Source organism: Suillus plorans, assembly GCF_016647745.1.
Source record: "Suillus plorans strain S12 chromosome Unknown HD556scaffold_92, whole genome shotgun sequence".
Classification (NCBI taxonomy): Eukaryota; Fungi; Basidiomycota; class Agaricomycetes; order Boletales; family Suillaceae; genus Suillus; species Suillus plorans.
The window spans coordinates 109,454-123,873 of NW_024537476.1; the positions used below are offsets into that span (position 1 = coordinate 109,454).

Consider the following 14,420-nt stretch of genomic DNA (forward strand, 5'->3'; position numbering starts at 1 on the left):
CACAGTGCGAATACAAATTATACGCATTTGTTACCACACGCACGCGCACACACGGTTTCAGCAGGTATTCCTCAACCTTGCAAGCCCCTATGGGCCTATTGAAGGTTCCTTAGCCATGCTGTTGATTCAACTTACGCTTTTTAAGCGCCGAACTTCCATTTCAAGTTAGAGGTACATCGTGGAACAGAGGTTGCTCGCACGGGGTGGCTGCTAGACCTTTGTTGCGCTTAAAAGGGAGTCGTGCCATTTCATGCTTATGGTTCGTCGCTTTTCTTGCGGTTTCAATTGGAAAACAGGTTTAAGTTTACAGCTCTAATACTCTGTAATCACGGCTTGAAGGACAAGCCAAGACACTTAATCGGTATCCTCATTCCTGTGGTACGTTGTCTTTATGTAATAGCTACGGACATAGCCACGAGTGTTACACGGACACAGAAGAGCACAGGTGATTACTTCGAAGGCGATGCTGAATGATTACACCGCTTAGAATTCGCTGGGCGCCGAGCCTTGAAGCACCCGCAGCAACCTCCCTCGACTGCAGACACATACTGCTGAGCCTGTGGATGTGACATAATTCGTTCAAGGCACAGAGTATCATGTCAAGGTGACTGGGTAGCTGTACGTGGCGTCTACAGCATCGCGCCCAAAAATATTATAAGGATGCCAGAATCAGGGCGGACGGCCTTTTATTCGATACTTCTCTCGCTACGCAATCCGCGACCATGCAGCGGCTTTATTTGTTGACCCGTGTGCGACAGCAGTGGCCAGTGATTTCTGCGCGAGGACTTATTCCGTCGCGAATTGGACGTGTCAGGACTAGAAAGCTCGATGTTCGATTCCATTCTGCACACTCGCGACAGGTGCCACAGGCAGACAATAATTCTTCCTTCCCACCAGGCGGAAGTGGTACTTGGAGCAAAGTGGATCCTTCGCTAGTCGTTGACATTGCGCTAAAGACCCTGATAGGGCTGGGCGTCAGTAAGTGCATTCTCAGCCAATCCGCACACCGATCAACTTCTTCTAGTTTTTATCGGGGGGAATCTATATGTGTTTTGGTACAAACATAACGTCCTTTCAAAGGTGAGCATAAGCGATGGATTATACAGGCAAACGTATCTGATGTGGTGGTCTTACAAGATTGAAGCAGCATTCAACAAAACGTGGGATGATGCAGCCCTAGTGCAATTAATCAAGCAGGAGCTATCGCGGTTTGACCTTCTGACACCTGACCTGGAGCATGCTAGCTTGCAAAGCTTGGCAGCAAAGCTCTCCGAAGTACATCCGCGACGACAGGAACAAGACTTCGTCGATTCCATTGTGAAGGGAGAGATCGCAGGTTCGTATTTTCTCCTTGTTGGACCGAAGGTGAGATACTCGTGTGCATTACCCTGGCGCGCTAGCGTGGTCTGACAGTAACTTTTATGATTCAGGGAGCGGGAAAGTCTGGAATGGTATTCGATGCAATGCTGAATATACGTAACAAAGGGGCGGTATTTCTTGAGGCCCATCCCGACCTTGAGGTGTTTCGTTTGCGCCTAGGAAATGCTTTAAACTATGAATTTAGCGAGGATATGCAGGCGGGACTATTCCAGAGACCGGACCCTCGATCCGGTATGACATCATCTATTGACGCTTTAGGTGTTATAACTAATATCAGTTCACAGGCGGTCCCGCGATGGATATTGAACGTGGTGCGTGTTCAAAGAGGCTACGAGTCTGCATTTAAATTTAACCTGGCAGTGCAGCACTAGATAAGCTATATGAAGTTGCCATGCGAAATGGACGTCGTCGTCCGCTCGTTCTCGTCATCACCAAAATTCAGAATTTTCAAAACAATGACCAAGGCCGAAATCTTCTTTTACAGATCCAACAGTACGCTGAACGTTGGGCCATAAGAGGTAGCGTGCTTATGACACATACTTCAGCAATCTCTCTCAATTTTATTTAGGCATCGTCACTGTTGTATTCACCACGTAAGGCTATCTGTCTCTTTGCGCAGCATTATCTAATGAATGTTTTAGGGATGATGTATGGCCGTATACGTTATTGCGTGAGTCACAAGAAAAACAACTCGCAATCCTATTACTGACCTTTTGGCAGGCAAAGCAGCAACTTTGATGGAAGTCAGTTATGCAGTTGTGTAATAACATGCACATGCTCACTTTGGTAATTATTTAGGTGCGCTCTGTCCAAGATTTGGACTGGGAGATGTCAAAGCGCACTCTATTGTGCAGACGGCCAGACGCTGAGAATGTAAACAGTGTTGTGCACGTTGTGGGAGGACGTCAATCCTACCTCAATAAGGTGTCCAGGGCCGAAGAGATGCTGCAAGCTGCGGAGGACCTGCTGCGCTCGGAGAAGGCGTGGCTCGAGAACTGCCTCGGGCTGATACCAGATTGCGACAATGATGGAGAAGTTGTCGTTCAGGTATGTTTGGCGATCATGATGGTTGCAGAACTTTTGGAAATCAATCTCTACAGCAAAAATGGAGCCTGCACTGCTGGACTTTACTCCGAGAGTTCGTACGTCTATACAGAGCCAACCAGAAGGAATCGGGGGACTCTTGGGATCCTCTCAAACTCCCCGTTATCCCAGCGGTATGCTATTTGTTTTGTTTTCTGAGAACCGTGCTTCATATGGTTGACACATTTACAGTGGCGATGTCAGCAAATCATGACACGGCCCGATTATTTGGATGGTAAGATGAATTTCACTAAGCTCGCTTACTCGGTCTCAACTTTCTCAATTTAGAGCTTGATAGGTTGGACGTAGTCTATATTGACGTTAGTGCTACATTATCGTGACGGGTCTATCTGACATCACACATCTCAGATGAATTCAAACGTGCAGCCCGACTCAATGCTAGTCCTCCGCGCCGCTTTAGACATCGTTGAGAAGGAAGGCTTCGATGAGCTCCTAGAAGATGTCCGTTGCAGAATATAGGAGATAGAGAACCTGCGGCGATGAACAGGGCATATACATATTGACTTGATTCGATCTGTCATCAAACAGGAAGAGGAAAGACCAGCTAGTGGTTTTTTTATCTTTATGGTGATTTCTGTACACCCTGCATCTTCAAGAAAATTTCAGGGCGAATATGGCATCACTAATTATAACACCTCATTGTCCACGCCCACTACTACCGTCAATGTGCCACCGTAATTAACCGTGGGTGAACTCGCCCGGGCTTATAACTCATCCATCAAAGTCTTGGCACTTCTATTCTATTCGCAGGGTGGCATCGATTGTACGAAACACTGGCCAAGGAGCAGCTCGGAGACTGGATAGTTAATATCAATCATTGTTTTGAAGTAGGTTGCATGGCCAGATACACTAGTACCACTATGACTGATCAGTCATTTTCATGAGTTTTGATGGCAGGAAATTAGAAATTTCCAATTGTGGATGCGCATGAACTTGCCATGAAGTGCCTGGATCATGTGGATGAGCAATGAATGAGCGATCGATACTACCACTACAGCCGCTGTCTTTGTGCGGAAATTGTCACCAACGGTCGACGTCCAACCTTTATATATCATGTTGAATCTTTGCTGCTGCACGCTTTTCCGCCCCCTCCTTCATTCATTCTCTTCAAATCATGGCTAGTTTGTCAGCAGTATACGGTGCTGTTCTTTTGGGTGGATTTTTTGCTTCTGTGTATGTAACGCTCAGCCCGACTCACCCTATGGATTCTGACTGGTATATGAATCACGCCAACAGATTATCTGGGGTCATAACGGCACAGACAGTTACTTATATCAAGCAATACCCCAATGATACAAGCACCACAAAATCGATTGTGAGTATAGCTTTTTACTCTGTTCTAGAGTGTCCACGCTGACTGTTTATATTCCGACACGGGACAGGTTGCTGTAACTTGGTTTGTTTCGTCACTTTTCTGCTTCTCGTAAAATGTTCAGTAGAGCATTTTGTCCAGGATATTAGACTCCATTCACACCGGTCTCGTGTGTACAACATCATGGATTTTCATGGTACAGGGGTTCGGTGATGAAAGTAAAATAGACTACATACCTGTGTTTGTGTTTTTTCACTCATTGACCTGTTTCACGCCTGATTTTTTTGCTCGTCATTCAGTCCATTAGCAATATCCGTTGCGCTGACCGTGAGTTTCATATTTCGTTAAGCGTCATTATGATCTCACAAAACCAGGCTTTCCTTACTTTGATTGTGCACTGGTGCGCTGCTGTTGTCATGTATATATCTTGTATACCAACACCATTTCAGTTTCTTTGCACATCGAATTCACAAGCGTAAGCTTCACCTTATACTATGGGACCTTGTCACTTACCTAGTGAGCTTCAGTAACTCATAACGATTGGCGGATCAGTGGACCTATTGTAAGCCTCACTCTTCGATGTTTAGAATGACATGACTGATTGTGCCGCAGGTTGTATTTGCTTTCTTGCGATTGGGTAAGTCAACCTGAGGTTTTGTGTGCTCTTGCTCACTAGGCTATACCACCAAGTTGCTGCACTTGGTGAGTTACCTTACATGCGGACCCGAATTCACTGCTTGATGCCTTTGCGTACTAGTCAGCACCGTTGAGATGTGAGTTCTTTCGCCGTACTCCTTTGCATAGAAACGAAACTGAGTGATATTCAGGATCGAACTGCAGACAATGACTGCATTCAGACACAAGGTCGAAGTAAGTTATCGTCTTTTGCACCCTGGGCCTTTCGATGATATCTGTATTCCCCCTACTAGTGGGTGTTTACCACGGGTCTCGCATTATCATGTGTGGTGGACGTCCTCGTCACTGCAGGTCTGTGCTTTACGCTGCGCAGAAATCGTTCGCATTCGAAGTGAGTCGCATAACATTAGACGGCCTGGATGCGAAGCTCACACACCTGGGCAGCATGGACCGTGTAATCAACACCATTGTCTTGTATACATTGGAGAACAATGCGCTCACGAGGTGCGTGAAGCTCAATTTGCCCATGATTGTATATTCATGTATTGTTTGTTATGCATACTAGTGTCGCCACCATTATCTCGATGATATGCGTAAGTGAAGTCATCCACTGTGATGTACCTGTCTCCCGTTTGACACTGAATGATGATAGTGGGTGGCCATGGACAACCTCATCTTCCTTGGGGTTCATTTTGTACTCAGCAAACGTGGGTGTTTTACGGTCCATCTGTTTTCTGTCGCTGAAAACATTTTTCAAAATTCAGTTTACGCTAACTCCTTGCTAGCAACGTGAGCAGCGCGGCGCAGTTGAGAACGAAGTTTGACTATGTTTTCTAGCTTGAATTCTCGCAAACAACTTCAGGAAGAACGCTCGCGTGGACTCGGAGTCCTTTCGAACGAGCTTCCTGTTGCTTTTCCCAGCAGGTACCAATCCAAATATTCGGTAAGTTTCTTTCTTACAACAGCACAACTGTACGCTAACAAGACAAAGAAACGTTTGGATCCTGGAAATAAGGTGATGTGTCATAGCTGTCGCGACCTTTAGGTGTGACTAACTTTATTCTCAGTTGGAAATCAATGTAGAACGGACTATTGAGTATGAGGGAGTCGACGACTTTGCGAAAGGAAGTCCACATATCCCTTCGGAAACTCCACCCTCAACAGCTGATCCGAATCATATCCCGTCCGACATAGTTTAGTGACTATCTCACCACCGCTCGAGAACTACATTTTGGCACTGCGCAGAGATCAGGGGTATGATGTTGTGTGGTGAGGTGTAACAATTAACGTACTAAAGGTCCCTTGGCCCTTGGGGATACTTTGAGTTCTTTTGATCGGCGGTTTGACCGGGATTACATAAAGTAATTTCGAGGAGTCGCTCTGCAAATTGGCAATATGTTATGCGGTAACTGAAATGACACAAGTACTTAAGTTACATGCAGGGCAGCCTTTGAAGCATGTCTAATGTATGTACAAACACCCAAGCAAATGCGAGTCCTCGGATTCCGGAGCCGGACTATGTAGTGGTGTATGAGCCTGAATCAAAATTTGGTGGATCAAAAACAAATTTTGATGTTTTGTCACCGTGCCTCTTCACCTCAACGTCCGAGGAGTGGCATCAACTTGCGTTTTGGACTTTGACTTGAGAACCAACCGTATCAACGTCTCCCACAAACCAACGTTCTGTTGCTATCTTTATGAAACGTTGGGTCGAACTCACCGTTGCCAGTGAGTGCCGAACCTATCGGGAAATTTTGATCAACTTAACATAATAAAAGAAGAGTGTTCTTTTCGGAATAGCTCAAGGAACGTGATATAAGCCGCTGATAGGCGAAGACTGGCGTGGCCTCGACACTGCTGGCCTTTCGGTGCTGAGGGATGCGAGCCTGTCAACTTGAAGTGAGTTTTGAAGAGATTTTCTAATAGCTGGTTTGTGAAGCTTTGCTTGTTCAAGGTCGACTGAATTGATGCAATGCCGTCATGTTAATTAGTGGGCGCCTTCTTTTTGAGACATGGATCATAACATCCTGTCATCGAGCAATCTGAACCTGGAACAAAAAAACACGGCAGTTACGTAAATGTCCGTAAAAGGGCAAGTAAGAATTCATGTCCCCTCATTCGTTTTCGCTGGGGCCTACCATGCCGTTGAATAGTATTGCCTCTGGAATACTGGGACCTCATGACTACATTAAACCCTCTTAAACCCGTTCTCTTCGCCTGTCTTCAACCTCAGTTCGTTTTTCCTCCCGCTCGCTATTTCTTCATACTTTGTGCCCTCTTTTATCCTTTCCATATTTCGATTCTTCTTCTTACACACAGACTTCCTGTGCAATATGCTTAGCGTGCCTGCGACATATGGCGCCCTCCTTCTCGGCGGTTTCGTGGCCTCTGCGTAAGTTTTAACTTAATCCCGTCTGTCCACTAGTCCTGATGGGTTTCTCGCCACATGCTAGACTTTCGGGGATCGTTACAGTACAATCATTCGTTTACTTTAAGCTATACCCCACAGATCTACCCTGGAGGAAGGCCATCGTGAGTGGCATATAGTGACCTGTTGCTTCGCTGAACCTTTGACGATGGTGTTCTTTGGAAAGGTTGCCGTGATATGGTCGGTACCTTCAGTGAACATGACTCTCAAGTACTGACACTAAGTTACACCATGTTCAGGGCATTGGATAGTGTTCATACTGCACTGGTTTGTGCATCGATATGGATTTATCTGATACAGAACTTTGGCGATACATCGAACATAAATGATATACCCAAGTACGTCCTTTCTTGTCACAATTGTCTGTTCTCTGTTTGACCACGTTGTGCAGCACCGTGGCAGTGCGTAAATTCGATCCAAGTTTACACACGCTCTGATTTTAGTCTTGTGTCAGATGACAATAGCACTGACTGTGAGTCTCAGACACTTGTCATTCTCAAACACGATCAAAGTTTCTGACTAATTTTGCAGGCAATATTGACGTTCATTGTCCACTGGTAAGTCTTTTTTGGTGATACATGTCCAGAAATTAAGGCCGAATCATGCAGCTTTTTCGCCCATCGCATACACAAACGTAAGCTCTCTGATTGATCGTTATACTAAGTGCATACCACGTTCCGTTGCAGTGAGCCATTGTGATTGGCGCATCACCGCCCCTCTTGTAGGTCTTGTCTTGTTCAAATTGGATGAGTGCTGAACGCCCTTTGTTGAAGTTGGTCTTCGCATTTTTGCGGTTATGTGAGTCACCTCGTTCTTCTTCAGGCCTGTTGAAATTAAGGGTTGTTTTTAGGTTCTGCCTCTGGTAGGTCAGCGTTATTGACCACGATACGATGTGCTAATCTATTTTTGTCGCTGTAGTAACGACGGCTGAAATGTAAGTGAATGATATGTGATGCTACACAACAATCATAACGTTGCATAGGATTCATCTGAAGACCTTCACAGAGTTCAAGCGGGAGTTCCGAGTAAGTCCCACGTTTTGTATCACAGTGCCATGTAACGTTGTGGGAATGTAGTGGGTTTTCACGTTGGGTCTTGCACTGTCATCTCTCGTCGACGTTCTTATTGCGGTGTTCCTTTGTCACTCATTGCGAGCTAACCGCAAAGCTTCTTCGAGGTGAGTTCACGCTCCGTGCACATTCGCGAAGGCTTACACGAACAGTATGGACTATGTCATAAATTCCGTCATCTTGTATACATTGGAGAACAATTCCCTCACCAGGTAATGCTGAAGCTTGGTCAATTCGAGATTATCAGTTGCTCACTATTTGTACCAGTGCCGCAACCGTCGTCTCCATGATTTGCGTGAGCCTGATGGTCATTCGTTTCCTGTTGTATCTCTAATCTATGTTGACCCTACAGTGGCTTGTAATGCCTACCAACCTCATTTTCATGGGACTGCATTTCGTCATCAGTAAATGTGCGTCGGTCATTCTAACGAAATGACGATTACTGACCCGCATTTTGATCTGTAGTGTATGCGAACTCCCTGTTGGCTACGTACGTATACTATAAACTTTTCGTTTATATGCATATCCGATATTCACTTTGGTCAGATTGAACGCTCGGAAGCAACTCCGGCAAGAGCGAGCCCAGAGGGGCTTGTCAGCAGAACTCCCTTTGGCATTCCCGGGCTTGGCGCCGTCAAATCGCTTCCACTCAAACCACCATAACTGCGTGAGTAATCAGAAAATGAATTATTAGTCTAGCTCATTTTTGCTACAGTCGCGGGTGGATCCTATTGGAACCAAGGTCCAACTTTTCACCTTTGCCATAAGGTTTATCTGACTTTTACTGCAGCTGGAAATCAACGTCGAGAAAACCGTGGAGTATGAGGTAGATGCAGACATCGTGACGAGTCATTCTCCATCTCCTTCGACAATCTCTCCGAAAGCTTGCTGCCACCCATCTGAAGCGATCTCACAAATGGCTTAGTTCGCAACCTCCTGGACCCCTTTTCATCCTATTGTCGTACCGTAAATCTTCTTTTATATATGTCCATCTCTGGCTGTCAATCATTTCTACACCTGTCTTTATCGAAGAGCTGTACTACCTTCCTTGCTATGTAGCAACACACATCGTCCCACATCTAATAGTATCTCTGCGTTGTCTGTTGACTGCATTAATTTATGTGAAAGAGCGACGTTCAGCAAATCATGCACTTCAAGCCAAATTACTCAGGCTTGCTAAATTTAGTGTGTCAGTACTGGAATGCTGATTTCCCAAGTGTTTTCCGGCATTGAAGATTACGTGTCCCCTGTCGCCGGGCGACCCACAGCTAACCTGTCCTACGTGCACAAGTTCTTTCCAAACCGCCATCATGTCTTCATCCATTGCTTTCCCCCCTAGGTAAGTCCCTCCGCGCTCGACAGAATGGTGTCTTACATCACTATTTTCAAGTTTCGGATATGTAGCAGCTGGACTGGTATCCACTGCTTGGGTTCTTGGCTGGCAGGCACTAGTTGTAGGCGGCCACAGAAAAAAATCGGGGATCAAGTACCCTCAACGTACGTGCTATTGCTACCAAGTAATGTCGGAATGCTCAACAAGGGTGTTTTGCAGTGTATGCCGAGAAAGCAGAAGCTGATGCTTCTAAAGAAGCTCTCCTCTTTAACTGTGCCCAACGTAAATCATCATTCACCGAATACATGGTCCCTTTCTCACTCACGATGATTCTTAGGCGCCCACCAAAACACGATTGAGCACATGCCTATTATTATTGTGACGTGAGAGTTCTGCTGAACCCCTGCATATCTTCTCTCATCTGCGGCTGGTTTAGCACTTTGACAACTTCAATGAGACACCCTGTCTTGGCCGGATATGCATGTGGTTTATGGGCACTGTCCCGTGTTCTGTATACTCTAGGGTACACCACTGGAGATCCAGTCAAAGTACGTGAGACTTGATCCTTTTCGGAATCACCTGCTCACGATGTCCGTGTATGTAGCGTAATACACGCGGTGGCATACTTGGTGAACTTCCTCTTTTTGGTATGTGGTTTTTAAATAGTATCACTGCACCGGGTGTTGATGTAGCGACCGTGTCCACTAGTACTTTTGCTAGGCTCCACCTACACGGCGTTTGATCTTTTACGTTCTGCCTGAAACGTTGCCGTTGCAAGATTCAATACATCTGATGTGACGGGAGAAATATGTACACGGCTTGATAAATACGTGCAGAACGTCGAACAATGATGATCAAAATTATAATTTGACACGGAGAATGAAATTAGCTTGAGCCAAGATAAGATTACCGACAACGTACAACCGATCCACATCCCTTTTAGAGTTCCAACGAACCTAGGCGATCGACTGCGAATCGTTTGTTTCATGCTCCACTAACTCAGTTCACACTCTGCAGTCTGCCTGCAGGTATGAATGCAAATCTCGCCACCGTGACAATCGATGTCGTGCGTACCCACTCGTTCTCTCCTTGCCAAAACCTCTGATGCGACGCTAGCCCAGATCCTCGACAGACACAGCGCCAAAGAGGTTCCCACCGCAATTCTTCACTCAATACTTTTCCATAGGCTGTTTGGCACCGTGAAGCCTCAAACATTCGAGGTCCTTGATGTCACCATGGTGAGTTTCCTAGGTTTCACACCGCTCGACTAAGGAGCACCAAGTCGTCGTTATGCCTCAGCCAGGTGTTTCGGATCCTGAGATGGAGCAACTCGTGACTGAGAAAGTGGATATATTTTGGAAAGGCATCGAGAGTGGCGCAAACAAACGTGGTCAGGTGAGTTTTTCTTTGTTCTCATAGAAGTTGAGTCCCTGTTCATCTCGTTCTTCATTCAGATCATAGTAACATTTTCGGAGAAAAAGGCGAAGAAGTCCTGGTTTCAGGTGTACGTCGGGGAGGAGGAAGTGCCATGGGAACAATGGTGTTTTTCTTTGGTTGTTTTCGTTGGACGGAGCGGCTGACGTGTGTACGACAGGATTGTGAATGTCGAGATGCGACAACCCAAATCAGAAGGTGAGGATTTATCCATCTGACGCCATTTTGTCGTAACATTCTCGATTACAGACCGGCAAGAATTCAATGCAAACATTGCGTCGACGCTTTTGAAAGCTTTGAACGTGATGCTGACCCATACTTCGTCGGAGCGCGGGCGCACGGCCGTTCCTCTCATCACGAACGCGACAGGGATATCTCCTTTTCCAATCAAGATTGCAGTCAAAGTTGGCGGGGTTGAGCTTGGTTAGTGTGTATAGCTTCCGTGTTGTGCAGAAAGATGTTGCAGATGCGATAAGCACAAGATGTATGTTTCAAGACTTTGTATTGATTTTTGTTCGATTTACTGGCGCTACTTATCTCTGGCGTTCGTCATGGCTACAACATGCGTGAAGGCAGCCCTCTACACTTCTAGAATTGGCATCATCACACAAGGGCTGGATGCGGTGTGTCCATCGGTCGGTTTCGTCCACCAGCATTTCACATGTACATTCAAGGCATGCTCCGTACGTGCCGTCTTCGGATCTAATACGAAGTACTGGTTTTATTGACGTATAAGTGGTTCGCGCAAAGAATCACACAAGCATTGAAAACGTTTATCTGGCAGTGTGACGGTTTGAAGTGAGACTTGAAGCTTATCGCAATTCTAACTAAAAGTCTCCTTCCACACATGGACTTCTCAGTGTTAAACCTATCGCAGCGCAAGGGTTTGTTTATCGTACTATCTCTAGACCCTGAAATCAGCAAGTTAACTGCAGAGGCACCTCGCTGCCCTGGCCTATCCATCTTCCGCATAGCAAAATACGACGACAGCCGATGCCTATCCTTTATATCTATCATGTCTACAAATGACAGATAGCGGCCTCTTCTTCAACTGGAACCCGTCCTTAGAGCAAAGCAGACCCTCTCAGCCAGCACGGCGCATGATGGTGATCCCGCCTCTGCATCACGGGCATCTTCCGGTGCCTATTCAGATTATGCCGTCGCTCCAACCTCAATCCCAGCATACGAATCAGGTTCATGCACCTGTTCAAACCATGTCGGCTGTTGGATTGGAGGGGCAGAGTGATCACCTTCCTGGGCTTGAGCCTATTGAGTCTAGGTCTAGTGATGATGATAAGATAGGGGAAGATGTAGTTCCTGATCCGCCTTCTCCCATTATTGTCGAGGAAGCTGGTTCGCCCCTGCTGGTCGAAATGTACGAAGAGGAAGAGGAAGAGATTGATGGAGGGGATCTCGTAGTGGAAGAAGACACAGATGATTCGGAGGAAGCGGAGGATGAGACGATTGATGATTTCAGTCCGGTGGTGATGGTAAGTGGTTATCGTGTCATCGTGAGTTCTTGATCTGACGTTTTGCCTTTTTGAAGCCGGTTTTACGCAGGTGCTTGAGAATGATCGGTTCCTTGAACTTCCTTCATATTAGCTCGAGCATGGTCACCCACTGCAATACATGTTTGACGTGTCAAAATTTGTCGTTTTTCACAGAATGTAAGGTGTATTACAGTACTTGCAGTTGGCGAATGGAATCGATGAACCCATCGTCCACCCTTGGTGCATTTGGCCCAGATATAAAGAGGAGTCTACAAATTCAACTGAAGATTCGAAGCAAGTATCTGTCTCCGTTTGAGGGTGACAGAATGATCAGATTTCTACCCCGCTCGCAATGCTGTATTCTTACATATTGCTCTGGAGAGAGAGGTAAGTTTGATGGCGATGGCCAAAAAAGAACATGCTGTACAACGCACAGCCATGAAAGATATAAAAGATAGCAAGCCCATCAATCAAGGTATCGTTCCTCGTCCTTGATAACATTCGTGTAACGTGAATACCCCACACGAGCATCCTGCGCTGATGGACTGACGATTGGCCCAAACAGGAAAAGTACAGCGGGTCTCGATACTTGGCAACGTCAGGCCTAGTGCATACGATTTAGAGGACAACTCACCGAACACACCCAAATAATAGCCATAAAATACAACCGCCATGGCTTCCAGCTCGAAACAACCCAGTATAGCAGCAAACACATCGGTTCTGACACCGGCGATGACCTTGGAGGGACATAAACCATATATGTTGACCCTGTCCGAGGGTGATCGTCAAGAGTTCAAATACATTCCATACATTTCCTATTTTCCCGACGGCAAGCAAATGATCAGCGGATCATACGATAAGACGATTCGACGATGGGACCTGCGGGAGGGTAAGGAGATCAAGGAAGCTCGGGAAGTTTACAAGGATCGTGTACATGGAGTGAGGGTGTCAAGGGATGGTCGATGGGTTGTCACTGTAGTTGATGAGGTGCTCAAAGTGTGTGAGGTCGAGACGGGAATCATGAGAACATTTCATGATGACCTCATGACCTTAAAATGCATTGAAATCTCGGCGGACAGCACGTTGCTAGCGGGTGAGTCATACGATGGGATACAGATATGGAGCTTGGACACAGGCAAACTCGTGGCTGGTCCATTCAGATCTACTGGTGTAGTCGTGGACGCACTTGGGCTCTCTCAAGACTCTCGGAAGCTGGCGGTGACATCATGCAACTTCGATCAATGGGAGTCCAAGTTTAAGCAATACCTTGAGGTGTGGGACGTCCAATCACAGAAATTGGTTGTCACCAGAGAAGGATCTAACACTAGAGGCTGGATCAATTTACCGGTGTTTTGGACAACAAAAGGCAAATCTATCACGGCCGTATTCGCATCCGAGTCGGATGACATCGATACAATTCATGAGTTTGACGCGTCGACGCTCAAGACTGTCGGAGATTCCTTCCAAGGGCACACCGATCACATCTGGAGTCTAGCACTCTCATTTGATTGTCTTCTTCTCGCCAGTGCTTCCTCTGACACCATCAAGCTCTGGTCCTTCGAGTCGCGCCAACTCCTCGCCTCGTTCAACGTCCAAGCCCTTCATTCCCTTATACTCTCACCTGACTCACACCAACTGGCTTATACGACCTTGAATGAGGCCAGAATCTACGTATGCGATATTCCAGCCAATATTCTTGCTAGTATCGGTCTTGCAAAAGAGGTATGTATTCACCCATTCATGATTCGCGTGCTGAAATCTTTTGCAGACAAGCGCTCACCTCGCTAAACTGCTTGACGTATGTGGTCCTGCTCTTTTACTCATATAATCACACCATTCTCTATCGCAGTCTGACGCAACACGTCATCCCATGCGTCGTAAACAAGCAATATCAGTCATACCTTCCGTTCCTCGCCCGCTAGCAGTTACAATTGAACCCCGGCAACCCGTTTTCTTTGGCTTTTTACGCAAACTCCTTTCTTCTTCTCGTACGGACACCATTCGTCCCACCCGCACCAATGAGCCCCGCAATCCCCTGGACGTATGTCTCTTTCATTCATCTTCTTCACAGTTGACTCGACGGCCCCCTTGCAGTTCCCTGCTACAGCGCCCCTGCCTCATCCAATCGTAAATCTCAATGATAATGTGAGTGTGGACCGCCATTATCATATATTCGACTGACATTTTATTAGTTTCGGCCGCCGACCACCCAATCCTCTGTTCCTACTTCTAC

At 46.4% G+C, this 14,420-nt stretch overlaps 7 protein-coding genes across 7 annotated transcripts; all 7 read left to right on the plus strand.

Moving 5' to 3' along the window:
* Positions 1-262: 262 nt before the first annotated feature.
* HD556DRAFT_1415237 (uncharacterized protein) lies at positions 263-3,410 on the plus strand. Its single transcript, XM_041304309.1, has 14 exons — positions 263-978; positions 1,025-1,080; positions 1,138-1,365; positions 1,431-1,611; positions 1,665-1,691; positions 1,746-1,898; positions 1,949-1,973; positions 2,022-2,050; positions 2,101-2,123; positions 2,179-2,427; positions 2,481-2,597; positions 2,656-2,698; positions 2,752-2,783; positions 2,833-3,410. The coding sequence occupies exons 1-14, from the start codon at positions 723-725 to the stop codon at positions 2,941-2,943; spliced, it is 1,530 nt and encodes a 509-aa protein (XP_041153903.1). The 5' UTR covers positions 263-722; the 3' UTR covers positions 2,944-3,410.
* Positions 3,243-5,683, plus strand: HD556DRAFT_1052830 (uncharacterized protein). The gene is made up of 20 exons (XM_041296017.1): positions 3,243-3,311; positions 3,370-3,657; positions 3,721-3,799; positions 3,867-3,880; positions 3,938-4,036; positions 4,096-4,123; positions 4,171-4,196; positions 4,246-4,271; positions 4,324-4,358; positions 4,409-4,433; positions 4,487-4,498; positions 4,554-4,569; positions 4,624-4,666; positions 4,726-4,823; positions 4,877-4,936; positions 4,998-5,025; positions 5,085-5,139; positions 5,197-5,221; positions 5,270-5,375; positions 5,424-5,683. Exons 2-20 carry the CDS (start codon positions 3,599-3,601, stop codon positions 5,475-5,477), a joined length of 888 nt encoding a protein of 295 aa, XP_041153904.1. The 5' UTR covers positions 3,243-3,311; positions 3,370-3,598; the 3' UTR covers positions 5,478-5,683.
* Positions 5,684-6,609: 926 nt separating this feature from the next.
* HD556DRAFT_1051218 (uncharacterized protein) lies at positions 6,610-9,088 on the plus strand. Its single transcript, XM_041296011.1, has 21 exons — positions 6,610-6,824; positions 6,886-6,964; positions 7,027-7,040; positions 7,100-7,198; positions 7,252-7,261; positions 7,315-7,332; positions 7,392-7,417; positions 7,469-7,494; positions 7,547-7,581; positions 7,634-7,658; positions 7,711-7,722; positions 7,779-7,794; positions 7,843-7,885; positions 7,937-8,037; positions 8,083-8,142; positions 8,198-8,225; positions 8,283-8,340; positions 8,396-8,420; positions 8,477-8,597; positions 8,646-8,672; positions 8,721-9,088. Exons 1-21 carry the CDS (start codon positions 6,766-6,768, stop codon positions 8,853-8,855), a joined length of 1,017 nt encoding a protein of 338 aa, XP_041153905.1. The 5' UTR covers positions 6,610-6,765; the 3' UTR covers positions 8,856-9,088.
* A 12-nt stretch (positions 9,089-9,100) lies between these two features.
* On the plus strand, positions 9,101-10,157 carry HD556DRAFT_1415258 (uncharacterized protein). Its single transcript, XM_041304310.1, has 7 exons — positions 9,101-9,269; positions 9,321-9,427; positions 9,483-9,545; positions 9,601-9,646; positions 9,700-9,811; positions 9,868-9,910; positions 9,972-10,157. The coding sequence occupies exons 1-7, from the start codon at positions 9,241-9,243 to the stop codon at positions 10,022-10,024; spliced, it is 453 nt and encodes a 150-aa protein (XP_041153906.1). The 5' UTR covers positions 9,101-9,240; the 3' UTR covers positions 10,025-10,157.
* Positions 10,158-10,324: 167 nt separating this feature from the next.
* On the plus strand, positions 10,325-11,125 carry HD556DRAFT_1434745 (uncharacterized protein; the record flags this gene model as incomplete). Its single annotated transcript, XM_041305360.1, has 5 exons — positions 10,325-10,501; positions 10,563-10,658; positions 10,718-10,803; positions 10,858-10,895; positions 10,947-11,125. 5 exons carry the CDS (start codon positions 10,325-10,327, stop codon positions 11,123-11,125), a joined length of 576 nt encoding a protein of 191 aa, XP_041153907.1.
* Positions 11,126-11,611: 486 nt separating this feature from the next.
* On the plus strand, positions 11,612-12,780 carry HD556DRAFT_1052794 (uncharacterized protein). Its single transcript, XM_041296016.1, has 3 exons — positions 11,612-12,187; positions 12,244-12,697; positions 12,753-12,780. The coding sequence occupies exons 1-2, from the start codon at positions 11,723-11,725 to the stop codon at positions 12,643-12,645; spliced, it is 867 nt and encodes a 288-aa protein (XP_041153908.1). The 5' UTR covers positions 11,612-11,722; the 3' UTR covers positions 12,646-12,697; positions 12,753-12,780.
* Positions 12,781-14,143, plus strand: HD556DRAFT_1051207 (quinon protein alcohol dehydrogenase-like superfamily). Its single transcript, XM_041296010.1, has 2 exons — positions 12,781-13,909; positions 13,956-14,143. The coding sequence occupies exons 1-2, from the start codon at positions 12,860-12,862 to the stop codon at positions 14,013-14,015; spliced, it is 1,110 nt and encodes a 369-aa protein (XP_041153909.1). The 5' UTR covers positions 12,781-12,859; the 3' UTR covers positions 14,016-14,143.
* The last annotated feature ends 277 nt before the right edge of the window (positions 14,144-14,420 follow it).